General features: G+C 43.5%; 1 protein-coding gene across 2 annotated transcripts in view; it reads right to left on the bottom strand.

Annotated features, from left to right (window-relative positions):
* TPP2 (tripeptidyl peptidase 2) overlaps positions 1 to 16,370 on the bottom strand; it is a 73,984-nt gene extending 57,614 nt beyond the window's left edge. For both annotated transcript variants that reach the window (XM_032800936.2, XM_032800927.2), the window contains exons 1-6: positions 16,126 to 16,370; positions 8,796 to 8,924; positions 7,006 to 7,101; positions 6,623 to 6,727; positions 4,681 to 4,805; positions 3,694 to 3,857 (exon numbers count right to left, since the gene is read on the bottom strand). In XM_032800936.2, the coding sequence (XP_032656827.1) occupies positions 3,694 to 3,857; positions 4,681 to 4,805; positions 6,623 to 6,727; positions 7,006 to 7,101; positions 8,796 to 8,924; positions 16,126 to 16,287 (781 nt within the window). In that variant the 5' untranslated portion in view covers positions 16,288 to 16,370. The remainder of the gene's footprint in view (positions 1 to 3,693; positions 3,858 to 4,680; positions 4,806 to 6,622; positions 6,728 to 7,005; positions 7,102 to 8,795; positions 8,925 to 16,125) is intronic.
* Between the last annotated feature and the right edge of the window lie 250 nt (positions 16,371 to 16,620).

The raw sequence follows: 16,620 nt of genomic DNA on the forward strand, positions 1-16,620 counted from the left end.
GACGTGCTGCGGCATTTGAGTCATAGAGGCTTTCCTGGTAGTCAATCCAGAGCATCGTGCTTCCAGACTTGGTCTGTCTAGACTTGAGTCCTTGGCGACTAGCTCTATCTATGAGGCAAACTGGTGTTGTTCCCATGCCCTTCTAGCTGTGCTCCATGTACGTAGCCATGTGGTCCTGTAGCGTTGGGCGGGTTATGATGCCTGATAGGGACTTTCCATTTGTGGGGAGGCAGGTTAAATTGGGGGGGGGTAGTTGGAGGGTTCTGTTCCTTTGCAGGGGTCTTTCGTGATCAGCACTGTCTTCCTTGTGTTAGCGTTTGTGGAGCCTGCTGCTAGCAGCTGGTTCCATCTAGTGTGCTGGTAGGGGCGTTCATGCACTGTGTTAGTTTCTTTAGCCAGGTAGGTGTGGATCATGTCTTGGTCCAGGTGCTGTTCCAGCTCTTCATGGTTCTTGACCCGTGTGGATGTCTTTCTACTAGTAGAAAGACATCCACACGGGTCAAGAACCATGAAGAGCTGGAACAGCACCTGGACCAAGACATGATCCACACCTACCTGGCTAAAGAAACTAACACAGTGCATGAACGCCCCTACCAGCACACTAGATGGAACCAGCTGCTAGCAGCAGGCTCCACAAACGCTAACACAAGGAAGACAGTGCTGATCACGAAAGACCCCTGCAAAGGAACAGAACCCTCCAACTACCCCCCCCCAATTTAACCTGCCTCCCCACAAATGGAAAGTCCCTATCAGGCATCATAACCCGCCCAACGCTACAGGACCACATGGCTACGTACATGGAGCACAGCTAGAAGGGCATGGGAACAACACCAGTTTGCCTCATAGATAGAGCTAGTCGCCAAGGACTCAAGTCTAGACAGACCAAGTCTGGAAGCACGATGCTCTGGATTGACTACCAGGAAAGCCTCTATGACTCAAATGCCGCAGCACGTCGAATCTGTGGAACATGTCTGGCCTATACACAAGTCAACGACGACACATAAGGACCTTCTTCAAGAACTCAAAGGGAACTATGGAAGACAACACTGGAAGTCAACTCAAGCAGCTTGCAACCAAGTGGCCATCAAGTGCGGCAATACTACCAAGGTGATGCAACTGTCCCCGTCCCTATGCTCGCATGCTGTTCGCATAGGCTTAAACCACCTCAAGCAGATAATCACAAGGACTGGCATACGGGTAAAGCTCAGGAGTGGAAACTACATCAAGCCACCTCCTCTACATGGATGACAATCAAGGCTGTATGCAGAATGAACGAAGCAGCTCGACTCGCTAATCCACACTGACGCGGATCTACAGTGAGGATTATCGGGAATCGTATTTGGACTGAAGAAGTGTGCGCCGATGCAGTATGAAGAGAGAGAAGGCTAGTCAAGACTGATGGGGTGGAAAACTACCAGCGGGGCCACATAGCAGACATACAGACCAGCTACAAGCTACCCTCGGGTCCCACAGTCACATGGAAACCACATGAGGAGGCAAGGGAAGACCAGCAACATCCAAGTATCACCGAAACGGATTAAGACAGGTCCTGAAGAGCCAGCCTCAGTGGGGAAGAACAAGATCCACGCCAATCAACAAATATGCCCTGCCGGTCATCCAGAAGTACCCTGCCGTATAGTGAGCATGGCCAAAGGAGGACATGGAAGCTGCCGATGTGAAGACCCCGAAGCTCCTCACAATGCACGGAGGTTTTCCACCACCAAAGTCCAACACCCGAGACTGTAACACAGCCGAAAGGAAGGCGGCGGGCTTGGTGAGCGTCAAAGCCACTGTCCTGGATGAAACCCGAACATTCCAGGAGTAACATCAGTAGATGGCCCCCAAGATGAGCTGCTGAGAGAATGCCCTGAGGCAGCAAGCAGACATTGAGAAACCAAGCAGAAGAAGTGCCATGGCAAGACAAGACCTGCAATGGATCTACCATCGACAGATAGCTGAGGTGGCTGACACTGGGGAAATCCTACCACTGGCTGGAAAGAGCTGGACTAAAAGACAGCACTGAGGCACTGATCATCAGCGGCACAGGAACAGGCACTGGAGCCACCAAGATCACTGAAGCAGGTCTACCACACTAGAGAGGACCCAAGGTGCAGACTGTGCAGAAGAAGGCCCATCAGAGAAGTCCAACACATAGTGGCAGATGTAAGATGCAGGCAGAACAGCATACACTGAACGGCACAACGCAAGTGGGCTGGCATTGTGTACGGAACAGCTGCACAGCGTATGGGCTAGACCCTCCAAAACCAGACGGGAATTCCACAGAAGGTTGTGGAGAATAGCAAGGCTAAGATTCTGTGGGACTTCCAGACCAGACGGGCAGGCAGGTACTTGGCCAATCAACCAGACCTCGTGTAATAGACAAGGACCAGAAGAACAGCGGTGGTAGAAGATATAGCAGTGACAAGTGACAGCACATAGGAAGAAGGAATATGAGAAGCTGAGAAGTACCAGGGCCTGAAAGAGGAACTAAGAGAGGATGTGGAAAGTGAAGGCCAAAAGTGGTCCCAGTTGGTGGTAGGAGCACTCGGGGCTGTGACTACCTAAGCTGTGTGAGTGCTCCACACAGATCCCAGGAACAACATCAGACGCTTCTCTGTCGCATCAAGAGTGCATGTGCTAGGACACTAAGATACTGCGCAGAACCCTCAAACTCCCCAGGCCTCTGGTAGAGGACCCGAGGTGAGGAAGACACATACCACCCTGCCACATAGGGGTGCAGAAGAGGACTTTTTTTTTTTTTTTTTTTTTTTTTTTTTTTTTTTTTTTTTTTTTACACACACACACACTTTCATTTAGAAGCTGCCCTCCATTGGTAAGCATTCTTTAATCATGCAAGCTGCAGGGGAAAGCAATTAAATTTAGTGACTCTCTATTTAAAGTCATGCGGAAGCAATTAAGTTTAATAGCCTGATACGCTTCTCCCTTGTATCAGTGAGACTCAAGAATAACTCCACTGAAGTCAATCATGTTTACTTGTAAGAAGCCAGCATTAGCAAGAAGAGTATCAGGACTGTAGTACACAGAACACAAGCACGAAACCATCTATTCATTTATTTTAGCTATTTCTATGCCTCTTGGGAGCTTTTAGTGGGGCACCATTGATAATGATCTATGCATTTATACCATACTCACAAATGTGGCATTTAACCGTCTGATCAGAAAGCTGTACCCCAAAGGTGGAACTATGCATTTAAGAAAAGATACGTAGCTGCTTGTGTGCCATCTGCATTTTTCAGTATTTTGATTTTTGACTATAGCAGTTTTATAAAGATCAAAGTAAGATACCTCACACCAGCAGTAATTTTTTTTTAAAAAAAGCATTTATAATTCATTAAAAATCATCATAAATGGCAAGAGCATATGTTTTCAAATTAATTTTACAAAGCCTCAACCTGATTTAAACAATTATTTTTAACCAACATTTTAACTGCCTTGATTTAAATGGCTCCTCCCCTCCCCCCACAGTGCAGTCCAATACGGAAGTTTAACCAGTCACACAGAGACATTTTGACTTAAATGCATTTTGACTTAAATGCACCATGAAATTACATTTTGACTTAAATGCACCATGAAAATGAAACCTACTGTATTTTATGGAATAGTCGCATCACCTCATTTCCTTGTTGAGATACCTAAAACAGATTTCATTTGCAATTGATTAAAACAAATTACCTCCACTGGTCACAATAGAAAGCAGGTTCCCCTCATCATAAATGTTCACAGAGTAATTCAACATTTCTGAGATGCCAAAAGATCCATATTCTTGTCTCTCTCTGTAGGCTCCCAACACAGTGCACTTAGTGAAGTCACCGCATTCACTTGAATCAATACAGGCTCTGTTGATACAGAAGAGTATAAAATAACCCAGATCAATCTATAGTAAGGACCCCTGACTTGTTCTTTCCAATATAAAATGACCACAAAGTTTGTAGATCGCTTTAAGTTGTCTAGTTTTTTGTAAGTGATAATGGTCAAAATTTTCAAACCCAAATACCAAAGGTCAGGCTCCTAAATCAATACATAGAGGCATATAAGTAAGAGTAGTTTGACTGTGCAAAGGGGCAACATCCTATTGACTTCAATGAGCTTTGTGGTTTCTTAGCAACTCAAGGGGGAATAAAGGGGAAAAAAAGGCATGCCACTTTTATTCAAGTGCCTTAACACTGACTTAAAAGTCTAATTTTAGGTACAGATTTTAGAATACTGTCCACAGCTTTATATATTTAACTACTTAATGTAAAATATACCAACCACAAAAAAACGTGACTTCAGAAATGTGAAGTTATAACACTAGCTAATAACTACTGGCAAAATGTTTGACTATTTGGCTAAATCATGACAAAAATACTAAACACAAGACTCTTCCAGATCCCTCACAGCCCTAAACCTTCAACAGGATGCTGCTCAGGCTCAGGTGTCCGCACTAACAAGTCCTGATGCAGGATCAGGACCTACATTCCTAAAACTGAAATCCTCCTAAAGGTAGCAATTCTTTTTACAATATCCTTTTAGTAAAAACTTCATTACATAAATGTTTACACAAGGCGATCATCAATAACTACTACTTATATTTTACAGCAATGCAGAATACAGTTTGAACCAATATTTAAAGCATATAAAATTCAAACATTTCAGTTAGACGCAAAAGCAAGAGTTTACCTCCAGGTCTCACCATCATGCCATACTAAGCAATCATATACAGGGCCAGGATCATTGTATTTTTTTTCCAAAGAATTCAACAGTTCTACTTGACTCTGAAATTCTTCCTTCATTAGTTTAGTTGTCTTAAAAAAAACAAAAAACAAAAAAAACAAACAAAAACTTAGAATATATCATTATTTTCATACTTTTAGCAATACACACAGAAGCAAGTTATGCAACAAACTGCTTTCCTAACCAAAAAAAAAAATCAGTATGACCTGATGTGTCTGGAAAAGTTCCCAATATGTTTATGTATAATGTGCTACCTAAGCATTAAAAAAACAAACATCTGTCATGATTTTCAGATATTGTTGTAGAGATTCTTTATAAAGTTTCCTATGCAGAAGTGATTAAGTACTGTACAGTTTATAAATTGATACCAGCATTTTTCTATAGATTAAACAAAACAATCTCTAATCAAATAGATATTTATGGCCCTTTAACAAGGATACCCTTTTCTATTTAAGTTACTTTTTATGTAAGCAATGTTAAGATACACATGTTCTAACATATTATATATTTAGAGTTCTGTCTGTATTATATTTAACTAAATCTTAAAATATTTTTGGCATACATTATGACCAGTAAACCAGTGGTTGCTACAGAAGTAATAGTGACCTACAGTATGTATAAAATTTGCTCCATGGTTCACATTCTTTGCTCTACTCATCGATTACTAGAAGTTAATACTGGATGTAAAGTTATAATTCTTCCCAACTTCTGTCACCTGCAATCTTTAGAGGAAGTACAGGAATTCTTAATTAAGACAAAAGGTTAGGACAGTAAGAGGGAGCAATAACTCTGCATTAATTTTATTTAGAAAGCAGGATCTACCACCATTTCATATGGCAGAAGAGAATGGATACATTTTATTATTTTGTAGTTCTCTAGTAATCAGTTCAATTACCGATAAGTCTCTCTTTCATCTTTTTCCACTGCCTCTCTCCTCAATAAAATTGTAACTAATACTATTCTTCAATAGGTCTCCATAACACTTGCAAATATGTTGGTATGCTCAGTTTTGCTTTACACTAGTGTGTTCTTCTGAAGTAGCCAGAGTTTCCATTGTTGAGAAAATTATAAATCTTGGTTGGGTGCCAAAATAGAACAGAAATGAAAAGAAGAGGTAGGAATGATCAGCAATAACTATTTCCTATATTTTACAGAAATCCAGAATGTGCGGGTACAACCCACAAACCCAATGAACAACTGGTAACCTCCTTCAAGACCTACCAGCCTTAGTAGCATCTTACAGATTTAGAACAAATTTGAAACATGAGAGATGCTACATGACTTGATACACTCCTTAAGAAGTAATAAAGGCCCATCATGGAAGGTATAAACAAGTAACATTTGAAAATTTAAGATGTGTGGTCTTCAACAATGACTACCAATGCTTCTGCAAATGAATACAATATAAACATTTTATCTAGGTCCTTTATTCATAATATTTCTGATTCCTATATTCTTAAGACACAGTGGTGTGAAGATATACCGACTCATGGACTTAATATGCAGATGACTTGAGTGCCTTAAGGGACTGATAGCACTTAGCTTTATTGCCCTTCCCTTCAACTGAGATGATAGAGAATTTAAATGAAAGCTACTGTAACAGATCACTGACTTCAGAGGAGAGACAAAGTGATCTAAAGACAATGGAACCTTTTCACTAAAAACTAAAAGGATTTGTTAAAATGAAGATAATATTCAAGACCAAATAAGCATTTGTGTATGCATTTTATATCCTGATTTCAGAACAAGATGCAGGGACATTCACTCAATTTATCTGTTAAAATAACCTGGTCTCTCATTTTCTAAATTATCAAATAGAGCTTTTTTTAAATCTCTTAAGCATGTGATTTCTGTATAAAAAGGTTGCTCAAAAAAAACTAATACAAACTTGTGAGGGAGAGTTATGAACTGCATCAAACTCATCTAGTTTCCTACAAGCTTCTGCTAGTAGAAGCCTGTGAACAGGATCCCATTGTTTTTCCTTGCGTTCTTTCTGTAATACAAAACAAACAAACAAAAAAAATCTCAATATGTTAGCTTGCGTAAGAGACACTTGTACCTTTTATGAACACTACATCTTTTAAATATCTGACACTCCTGATTTGGGGCACGATAACTATAGCACAAAAAAAAACCTTGTTATATCAGCAAAGAATTAAAAGAAAAATCTACTCTATAGCAATTTACGAGACACAGTTTTCTAACAAAACTAAAAAAGCAGAGTTAAAATATTATAATATGAATACAAAATGAAAGTAAAAAATATATTACCTGAATCCTCTCCTTAAGAGCTTTTGGATAGAAATCATAGCCATTTTTTATACCAATGTGATATTTGCCTGAAGGATTTACCCAATTTGTTGGAATCTAGAAAACAGATACAATTCAGAAATAGAAATATTTCTTGGTCTCAACAGGCACTGCGCACTAGATGTTGAAGTTCTCTCTCTTTCTAATACATGGCTAAGCAGATTTAACACGGTTCAGTTTGTAAAGGCCAGTGGTCCAAGCCCAGACCTAGAGAACAGTAAATACCAACTTCTGCGAGATGAGGTGGCAGCCTCAATCCAGTTCCTAGTGAAATGACATCACAGCAGCCAGCACTATAAAAAACAGAGTATCAGAAGGGCCAGATGTGATAAAGGTATGGAGAATGAACAACCCCTTTGCAGAACTGATCCCTCTACCTCTAAGAAACACTGCCTAAGCAGATGCTTTTTGTTTGTAATTTTTTTTTTTAAATATCAATATAATAATCAGGTCTGCTTACCACGGTAAGTGGTAGCAAACAGCACAAGGAAAAAATTCATCTTAATCTCCAGTTGCTCTTTCACTCTTAAGCCTGGTCTACACTGCGGGGGTGGGGGGAAATCGATCTAAGATACACAACTTCAGCTATGAGAATAGCATAGCTGAAGTCAATGTATCTTAGATCGACTTACAATCACTTACTTCACCTCCTCGCGGTGTGGTATTGACGGCCGCCGCTCCCCCGTCGACTTTGCTTCTGCCTCTCGCCGAGTTGGAGTTCAGCAGTCGACGGGAGAGCGATCTGGGATTGATCTATCAAGTCTACACTACACGCGATAAATCGATCCCCAATAGATCGATCGCTACCTGCCGATCCGGCAGGTAGTGTAGTCATACCCTTAGTGAATCAAGCTCACTGGCCCTATAGCTATAAGATCATGAGGGCAAAGGCCAACAGCCTCACATAGTGGGGGAAAGCTAATGGGACAAGGATTCCATGTACAATCATGAAAAGACAAAGCACAGGATGTACCAAGGGGTTGACAGAATCAGATAAGTTTCAACCTCTCCTACTAACTGCCCCTCTACAAGGCTATCAATCTGGCAACAACAGCAACAGTCCCAGACATCTGAGACCATTGTTAAGATTTTACCATCTAAACCAGCTGCCTTCCAGAAAATCACTCTCAGACCTCCCAGATGCTGTTAATATCGAGGCAATGGGATGGCTGTAAACAGAACTCCCTCCCTGTTCCTTCCCCATAGCTCCACAACTCCTCAGTGACCTGCTGGCGTTGATTGTATCAGTCTTAATTATGTCAATTTTTAATTTGATATTTCTTCCTTCATTTTACACAGTTGGTCTTCACTAATGCCAATATTTTTCATGTGTTTGCAAACTGGCATCTATGATCATTCTAAAATTTTTGAGGGATAGTTTTTTCTGAACCAGCCTTCGAAAACCAAGCAAGAAACCTTGGATTTGTCAAAGTGAATTTTAAGTTATTATGTTTATTAAAGTAGTGTCTTTGGGTTAAATATGTGGTTGGTCCCAATGTGCTCAACACTGTAAACACCCCATATCAGGCAATCCCTACCCCAAAGAATTTACAGTCTAAATAGATAAGCCAGATGAAGGATGGGGGAAGGGATATAACATACAAGAAGAATATACAGTGTGACAATCTAGTATAGGATTTCACTAGAAGGAAATAATTTACACAGACAGAAAAGGAAAAAGAAGAGAGGTGCCACTAAATTTGACTCCAGAAAAAAAATAAAAACCGACAGCAACAATAAGAAATGCTTACCTTCAGAGTTCTTCCAGAAAGACCTACAATTTCTCCATCTTTGGGTTCTACTATGGTGGAAGTGTTTACATCACCACTACCTGTTGTATCAATTATGTCAATTATTTTGGGTTTCCCATCAGTTGTAATCTGAAAACATAAGAAAATGATTATCTGAGATTAATATGTGGCTGTTAGAGTTACATTTTTAAAATAAACACCCAAGAAACTATACAAACCATGACTTTTAAATTTATAATAAAATAATAATCAATCATCATCATCATCATAATAAAAAAAAAATCTACCCCAGCATCCAGGAGCCCCTGCCATTTCATTAGCCATCGCCACAAACAAAACAGTTTTATATTATTTTTAATGTTATAATAGCATGGGAACGCCACTACAATTAAGGTTGCATCATGATATCTGTTTACAGATGGACCTTAGTCCTCTAAAATCAACAGGCTTGGGGCAAAGTCTACACTACAAAATTAATTTGACCTAAGTTACTTTGACATACAGCCACTGCAGTAAAGCTTTTGCATGTCCCCAGTACGTTCCTTGTATTGGCAAGTATGTGTCATCACTGCTAGCATTTGCACCGACACAAAGAGCAGTGCTATCTTCCTGTCCAACTTGCCACTATCTGGCACAGGGTATTTTGTGAAGGGCTTGCACTGCCTCATGTGGGCAAACGAGTCAAGCAGGGGTGACTGGGAACATGATTTCTGCGTCTCATGATATAGTTTTCTCCATCCCATAATTTTATCTACATCCCATAACGTTTTGCACCTCTTTCAAAGCCCTGCAAATCCACATGTCAACCGTCTGTGTGAGAAGCGTGGATACTGCACAGCTCTGCCCTATTGCAGTGAACACTGTGAGCACAGAGTGCCTGATCCTGTAGTATTTGCAGAGCCACAAGAGGAGGCACAGGGAACATGATGATTCCTTGGAGGCTAGATTGCTGTGAGACATAGAAAGAAACAATTCAAAGTTGTTGGTGGCATTCATATGGAGTAGCTGCAGACCATGGAGTGCCGATTCTGAACCCAAGAAACAAGCATTGATTAGTGGGATTGCATCATTATGCGGGTATGGGATGACGAGCAGTGGTTGCAGAACTTTTGGATGCACAAAGCCATATTCCTGGATGTGTGCACAGAGCTCGCCAGAGCCATCCAGTGCAGCGACATGAAAATAAGATCTGCACAGATCGTGGAGAAACAAGTGGCAATCGCTATGTGGAAGCCTGTAATACTAGATTGCTACTAATCAGTCAGAAATCAGTTTGCAGTTGGGAAATCCACCATGAGGTTGCTGTAATGCAAATGCTCAGGGCCACGAATCACATCTTGCTACTGTGACTCTGGGCAATGTGCAGGACACAGTGGATGGTTTTGCAACAATGGAGATCCTGAACTGAAGTGGGGTAATAGATGGCATATATCTCTCTATTTTGGCCACTGGACCACCTTCTCACAAAGTGCATCAACAGAAAGGGCTACTTTTCTATGGTATTGCAAATGCTGATGGATCACCAGGGACATTTTACCATCACCATGGGTTGGTCAGGGAAGGTGCACGACGCATGCATCTTTAAGAACACAGTGCTGTTCACAAAGCTGCAAGCAGTGACTCTCTTTCCAGACCAGAGGATTGCCATTGGGGATGTTGAAATGCAGTGATCCTGGAAGACCCCGTCTGACCCTTGCTCCTAGAACTCATCAATCCGTACACCAGCCACCTCGACAGCAGCAAGAAGCAGTTCAGCTACAAGTTCAGCAAATGCAGAATGACAACTGAACGTGCCTTTGGCCATTTGAAAGGACACTGGCGCTGCCTACTCATGAGATTAGACCTCAGTTTAAAAAAAAAATCCCAATGATTACAGCTGCCTGCTGTGTGCTTCATAATATCTGTGAAGCGAAGGGGACGGGGGAGCGGGGTTTCCACCTCAGTGGAGGCAGAATGGCTCTCTGTTGACTTTGAGCAACCACATACAAGCACTATAGGAGCTCAGTGGGGAGCTATATGGCTCAGGAAAGCTTTGACAGACCATTTTAATAGTGAGCCACATTAACGTATGTCACTGTAGTGTGCTCTGCCTGGCATTATTTTTTTGCATCCTGGTATGAAGCTCATAATGAGTGCTGTGTGTGTATTAACTGAACATCGCAAATGCACCGACTGCTATTATCTGTGAATGATGTCAGCCCCAGCCTGCATATATTGGGAATAAAGAAGAATTAAGTTTCCATAAATAGGCTTTTATTCCAAATCTATTTTAACGCATATTTATAACTGGATGAAACTTTAGAAATATGGGGAAAAGAAGAGTCATACACCTACACCAACCATGTCTCTCAGGTCAGCGTATATGTGGCTGCCTGTTCTCTCCCCCTGAGTGGAGTGGTAGGAGTTAGTGCAGCAGCCCTTGCTGCCAAGTGAATTGGGGGGGGGTTGTACAGCAGTCCTGGAACGCAGTTCTCTATGGGCTGCAGACAGAGGCAAGCATAGGTCTGCTGAACCTGAAGAGTCTCCAGCATGTCTGTTTGCCACTTGAGAAGTGCTAGCATCTCCTGCAGCACATCTCTCTCCGTTTCCTGTGCTCTTCTTCTCTCCACTCTATCTTTGTCCATCAGGGTGATCCTCCAAGACTAGTGCTTAGTATCTGAAGCATCAGAGAGGCTTGCAGGATCCCTTGGAACAGGTCATCCAACATCCTCCTCCTTCTCCTCCTCCTAAGTGGCTGAGCCGCTCCACTGGTATGGACAGAGAGACCCTCGAGGCCACATTTCCATCTGCAAAAGATACAATAGTGCCTCTGTGCATTGAGAGTGTAGTCACAAGATAAATGGAAACTTGGTATACTGAACTCACTCCCCTTGATCCGCATGAGTTGCAAGCATGACATTCTCACTTGTCCTTGAAATTCATAGAGCACGGTGGCAGTCTCAGCCATGGTGAATAGGGCCTGGCGGTGAGTTGGGACAATAAGAAGGGGATAGCTCACAGTCATGAGTATACATACACATATAGGACAACTGAATTGAATGCAGGCACCATTTTCCAGAGGTGGTGGTGATTTTAGCTGATATTTCACTCCTGATAGTAATGGAAGCTGAAAGGGAATAGTTCCTGCAGGCATCCGGCTGCACCCTGGGTCTGTATGCTGCTAGCCTGTGTGCTGCAATGGAGCTTGCTGAAATAATTGCTGAGTGGCATGGGAAAGTGTCCAACCGCAGCAGTAGTAATAAGGCAGCTCTCACCAGAAACTTTTGGCAGAGCACTGCAAAATACCTCGAAGAAACTTTCCTGAAGATCTATATGGAGGATTCACAGGACATCCCGGTGCATCCCTGATCTGCAGTGTCCCCTCTGCCTAACTGTATAGGGAAATGAGAAGCAGACAGCAACTCTACCTCTACTGGTTGTTTCACTATCTCCTCTAGCGTAAGTAAAAAAGAGTAAATGAATAGATGTGTCCCTGCAATATCAACCCAGATGCCATATTTACCAGAGATCCCTTCCCCATGCATTAGGCTCACCCATGCTGGACTGTAGGTACTGGCTCAACTGTCTAGGAATCAAAAACAGGTCCTGGCTTGCTGTGCCATTGGATCCCCCAGTCACCTGTTCCCCATACTCCTCCTCCTCCTCTTCACTTCATAGCGGAAGCCTGTGACTCTTGTTCTCCCAAAGTATCCACGGGACTTTTGGGGGTAGTGGTGGGGTCTCTGCCGAGGATGGCATGCAGCTCTTCATAAAAATGGCACGTCTCCAGCTCTGAACTAGAGCAACTGTTAGCCCACCTTGCCTTCTGGTATGCCTGCTGCAGCTTCTTGGCTTTCACGCAGCGTCTCTCTCGTGGACCCTTCTCTTTCATGCCCCAGGCGATCTGCTTGTAGATATCAACATTTATACGGCTCAATCGGAGCTGTTCCTGCACACTCTCTTCTCTCCACAGACCCCGGAGATCCACCACCTCTTGCATACTCCAGGAAGGAGCGCATCTGCAACATGTATCTGGCACAGTCACCTGGGCAGTCACCAGGTGAGCTCTCCATGCCGAGCAGACAGGAAATGGAATTTGAAAAGTTCACAAGATTTAGAGGAGAGAGGCGTGTACCTGGTCACTGGGCAGCAGAGCTCAAAACAGTGACCAGAGCGGTCAAGGTGAGGCATTGCGGGACACCTCCTGGAGGCTATGACAGACAACATAACTAATGCAGTGCAGTGTCTACATAGGCATGGATCCTGGAAAACATATACAGAGAAAGGACAGGAATGAGAAAGAGGGAGCAGAAACAAAGCAGTGAGGAAGTAGGTTAGACTGGTTGCTCAGTGGCAGCACACAGTTCAATACCTAGATTGGGTTTCTTCCACTGATTCCAGAAGAAATTGGGAGCACCACCACGCTGTCTTCAGTTATCTTAACTAAGTTCTTTGGAACAACAACTCTTTCATGAAGTGCTAACACCTGTATTGCTATACAAATACTATGGAAGGAGGGTATTTTTTTCAGGTGGGTGGGAAGATTCACTGGTTGGGAAGAGCGTATCTTAACTTAGAATTCATCTCAAGCTTAAATGAAAAAGCAGTATCATTGGACTTAGAAAGTCACCACATCCAGCCCTCCTCAATAAGCAGAGTTCTTGCATAGCCTGCTGTTAAGGAGAAAGTAAGGAAAATAAGGAGATAGTAGAAGACCTCAAGAGAAGGGACAAGCCTGAAACAAACGAAAGATGCCACAGCTGCTACAAGTATCAGAGGGGTAGCCGTGTTAGTCTGGATCTGTAAAAGCAGCAGAGAATCCTGTGGCACCTTATAGACTAACGGACGTTTTGGAGCGTGAGCTTTCGTGGGTGAATACCCACTTTGTCAGACGCAGGTAGTGGAAATTTCCAGGGGTAGGTATATATATATGCTAGCAAGCAAGCTAGAGATAACGAGGTTAGTTCAATCAGGGAGGATGGGGCCCTGTTCTAGCAGTAGACGTGTGAAAACCAAGGGAGGAGAAACTGGTTCTGTAATTGGCAAGCCATTCACAGTCTTTGTTTAGTCCAGAGCTGATGGTGTCAAATTTGCAGATGAACTGAAAAGCTCAGCAGTTTCTCTTTGAAGTCTGGTCCTGAAGTTTTTTTGCTGCAGGATGGCCACCTTAAGGTCTGCTATAGTGTGGCCAGGGAGGTTGAAGAGCACTTCTTCTGCTGGAATCAACTGATCATTTTCTTTGAAGGCACCAGGACAAATAAAGGTTAGAAACAACAAGGCAACACCTGGGGCTTCAGAACTAGTTTTTAAATGAAGTATTTTAATTCTGAAAGCAATCTCAGTGAGTCTGAATTATAAGACTCAGTGGTAACTGACTTTTTTTTTTAATGGACTACCATTATACTTTAAATACTGCATTATGAAATTTATATTGAGATAATAATGTTTGGGAATTCACATGTATAAAATGAAGTTCCCCAAATTTGGTCTACGTTATTTTAATGCAGTTATAAACAACTTTTCAGCATTATAAGAGAAATAATTTTGCTGCACGATGACAAAGATTTCTATGCCATTTTGGATTTATAAGAGAAAACAAAAATACAATTTTATTATTTGATATTTTGTGCTTTGCCTACAGCAGTTTGATAAAATTCAAATAAAATAACTCTTCAGTGCCACCGCTGATAGGTTTATAAAAATGCATTTATAGTGTTGTTCATTTTATATTTAAACCTAAAATTGCAACAGCACAAATCTTCAAATTAGGTTAAGGCTTGGTAGAAGTGTTTTAAATCAATTATTTTTACTTCAACCAATTTAACTGGTTTAAATGAGGGCTACAGATCCAGATCAATTATTCATATTGCTCCTCCTTCAGGAAGGTCCTGCAGGAAAAGGAAGCAGAGATGTATTAGCATCAACTGTGAGAACCAGAATGTATTGAGAATCTATAAATGAGGGTTGTGGTGTTATATGGGGCGTTATATGTTTAAAAAAAAACAACAGCCATGGCTGGCTAGGTTCTTGTCAATCCATCAGGCATTTTATTACACAGTAAATAAGTAGAAACTAATTGTTCTTGCCAAATATAATTACTTTGGAAAAAGCAATACATTTAAGTTGTGACAATTAACCCCTTGGTTATTTTACAGCACCCAAAAGTGTTCAGGTCACTTTACAAAACAAATTGCAAGCTCTTTGGAGCAGAGATTACGTCTTTCAACTAACTTGAAACATGACAAGACAAGCAAAGGTAACAAACAATATGCAGAGAATGAGGTGGGGAACAAGTTTATGGAGTTACCCAATTTAAGCATGTGTACATCTTGAGATCTCGTTTAATTTTTTTTCATGTGCTCAATAATAAAAAACAAATTATTTAAATTTAAAAAACAAAGAAGTGTGTACTAATGAGGAATCTGAATGAGGATGGTGACTTGGTGCATAAGAACAGGTAATGTGTTCCATACACAGGGGTGGGATGGGGGGGATGACATAGACTGTCGTGGGAGCATCAGACTAACAGGATATCAAAACTAGCAGCAAGAGTGGGCAACATCATGATGAGACAGGTCAGGGAGGTAGGCACTGCTACATAGAGCCCTCAAGGAAAAGACAAGAAGTTTGAAGTCAGTGCAATGAAGAAGGGCTGCCAATAGAGAATTAGAAGCGAAGAACAGAACGATATTGTCAAATCAACCAGTGAAAAATTTAGTGGTCTCATTTTGGGTAAACAGGAGTAGGAAGAAAGTGGAAATCAGAGGTGCTGCTGGCCATGCTGCACACTGCAGTGTGCGGCGCACTACAAAACTCCAAGCTAAGCAGCTCTCCTGAGCGCCCATATAGCATCTTAGCAAAACCCCAGCAAGCATCGCCAAGGGCTCAAATCTGGCTCTCTCGGGGGATGGGGCGCACGTTTGCCGCACAAGTTAAACATCCTCCTTTCCTCCCGCTCTGGTGTTAGAGAGGCCGCGTCCCCTGTCAGCCTGCACCTGTTTTCCCTCTGCGTGGCTCTCACCCCGGCCCCTCCAGCCTAGCCGAGCCACCGACCCCGGAATCCGGCAAGTGCTGCGCCGCCTCACGCCGCTCGTCCAGCAGCTGCCCCAACTTCCTGCCCTTCCTCCTCCGCCCGGCGAGTTACAACGCCCTGCCCGGGAGCCGCTCAGCCCGACCGACCTGGCCCCTGGGTGGGCCCCGGCCGACGGGCGCAGCCCGCCCCCGCTGCGCGCTGACTCGCTCCCACTCTGCGAGACGCTCAGGAAACTGGGGCGGCCCCCGGATGCGGGGACGGACCCGGCTCGCTGCTTCCCCGGACCAGGCCCAGAAGCCCCCGCAGCCGCGCGGGTACCTGCATGCCGGGCGCGCCGGGATCCACGCCGGTGTCCAGCACGGCCAGCAGCACCCCGCGCCCGTCGTACTCCGGGTAGCGGCCCAGGAAGGAGGCGGCGCCAGTCTCTTTCTTGGGCAAGAGCCCGTGGAAGGGGAACGGTTCCTCCGCGGCGGCCGCCATGCTGCCAAGGGACAGAGCGACGGGACGGACCAGCCCCCGGCAGCGGCACCTAGGACGCACCAATGGACGGGCAGAAAGCGGCCGAGGGGCGGGAAGGCGCATGCGTCTACCCAGCCAATGGTCGGGCGGCATGCCCGCGCCTTCTAGAGCGGCCACGGCGCATTGGCTACACCAGCCAATAGGAAGGCGAAACGCACTAACGCGCGCGCCGGAGCTAGGGGGCGAATGCGTCTAACTATCCAATAAGACAACAGGACACGGACCTTCACGCGCCGGAACTCGCGTGCCGTTTGGTTCCGTAAGAAAACCTGCGCCGAATCGGCCAGTCTTAAA

This window comes from Chelonoidis abingdonii, chromosome 1 (genome assembly GCF_003597395.2).
Source record: "Chelonoidis abingdonii isolate Lonesome George chromosome 1, CheloAbing_2.0, whole genome shotgun sequence".
Taxonomy (NCBI): Eukaryota; Metazoa; Chordata; order Testudines; family Testudinidae; genus Chelonoidis; species Chelonoidis abingdonii.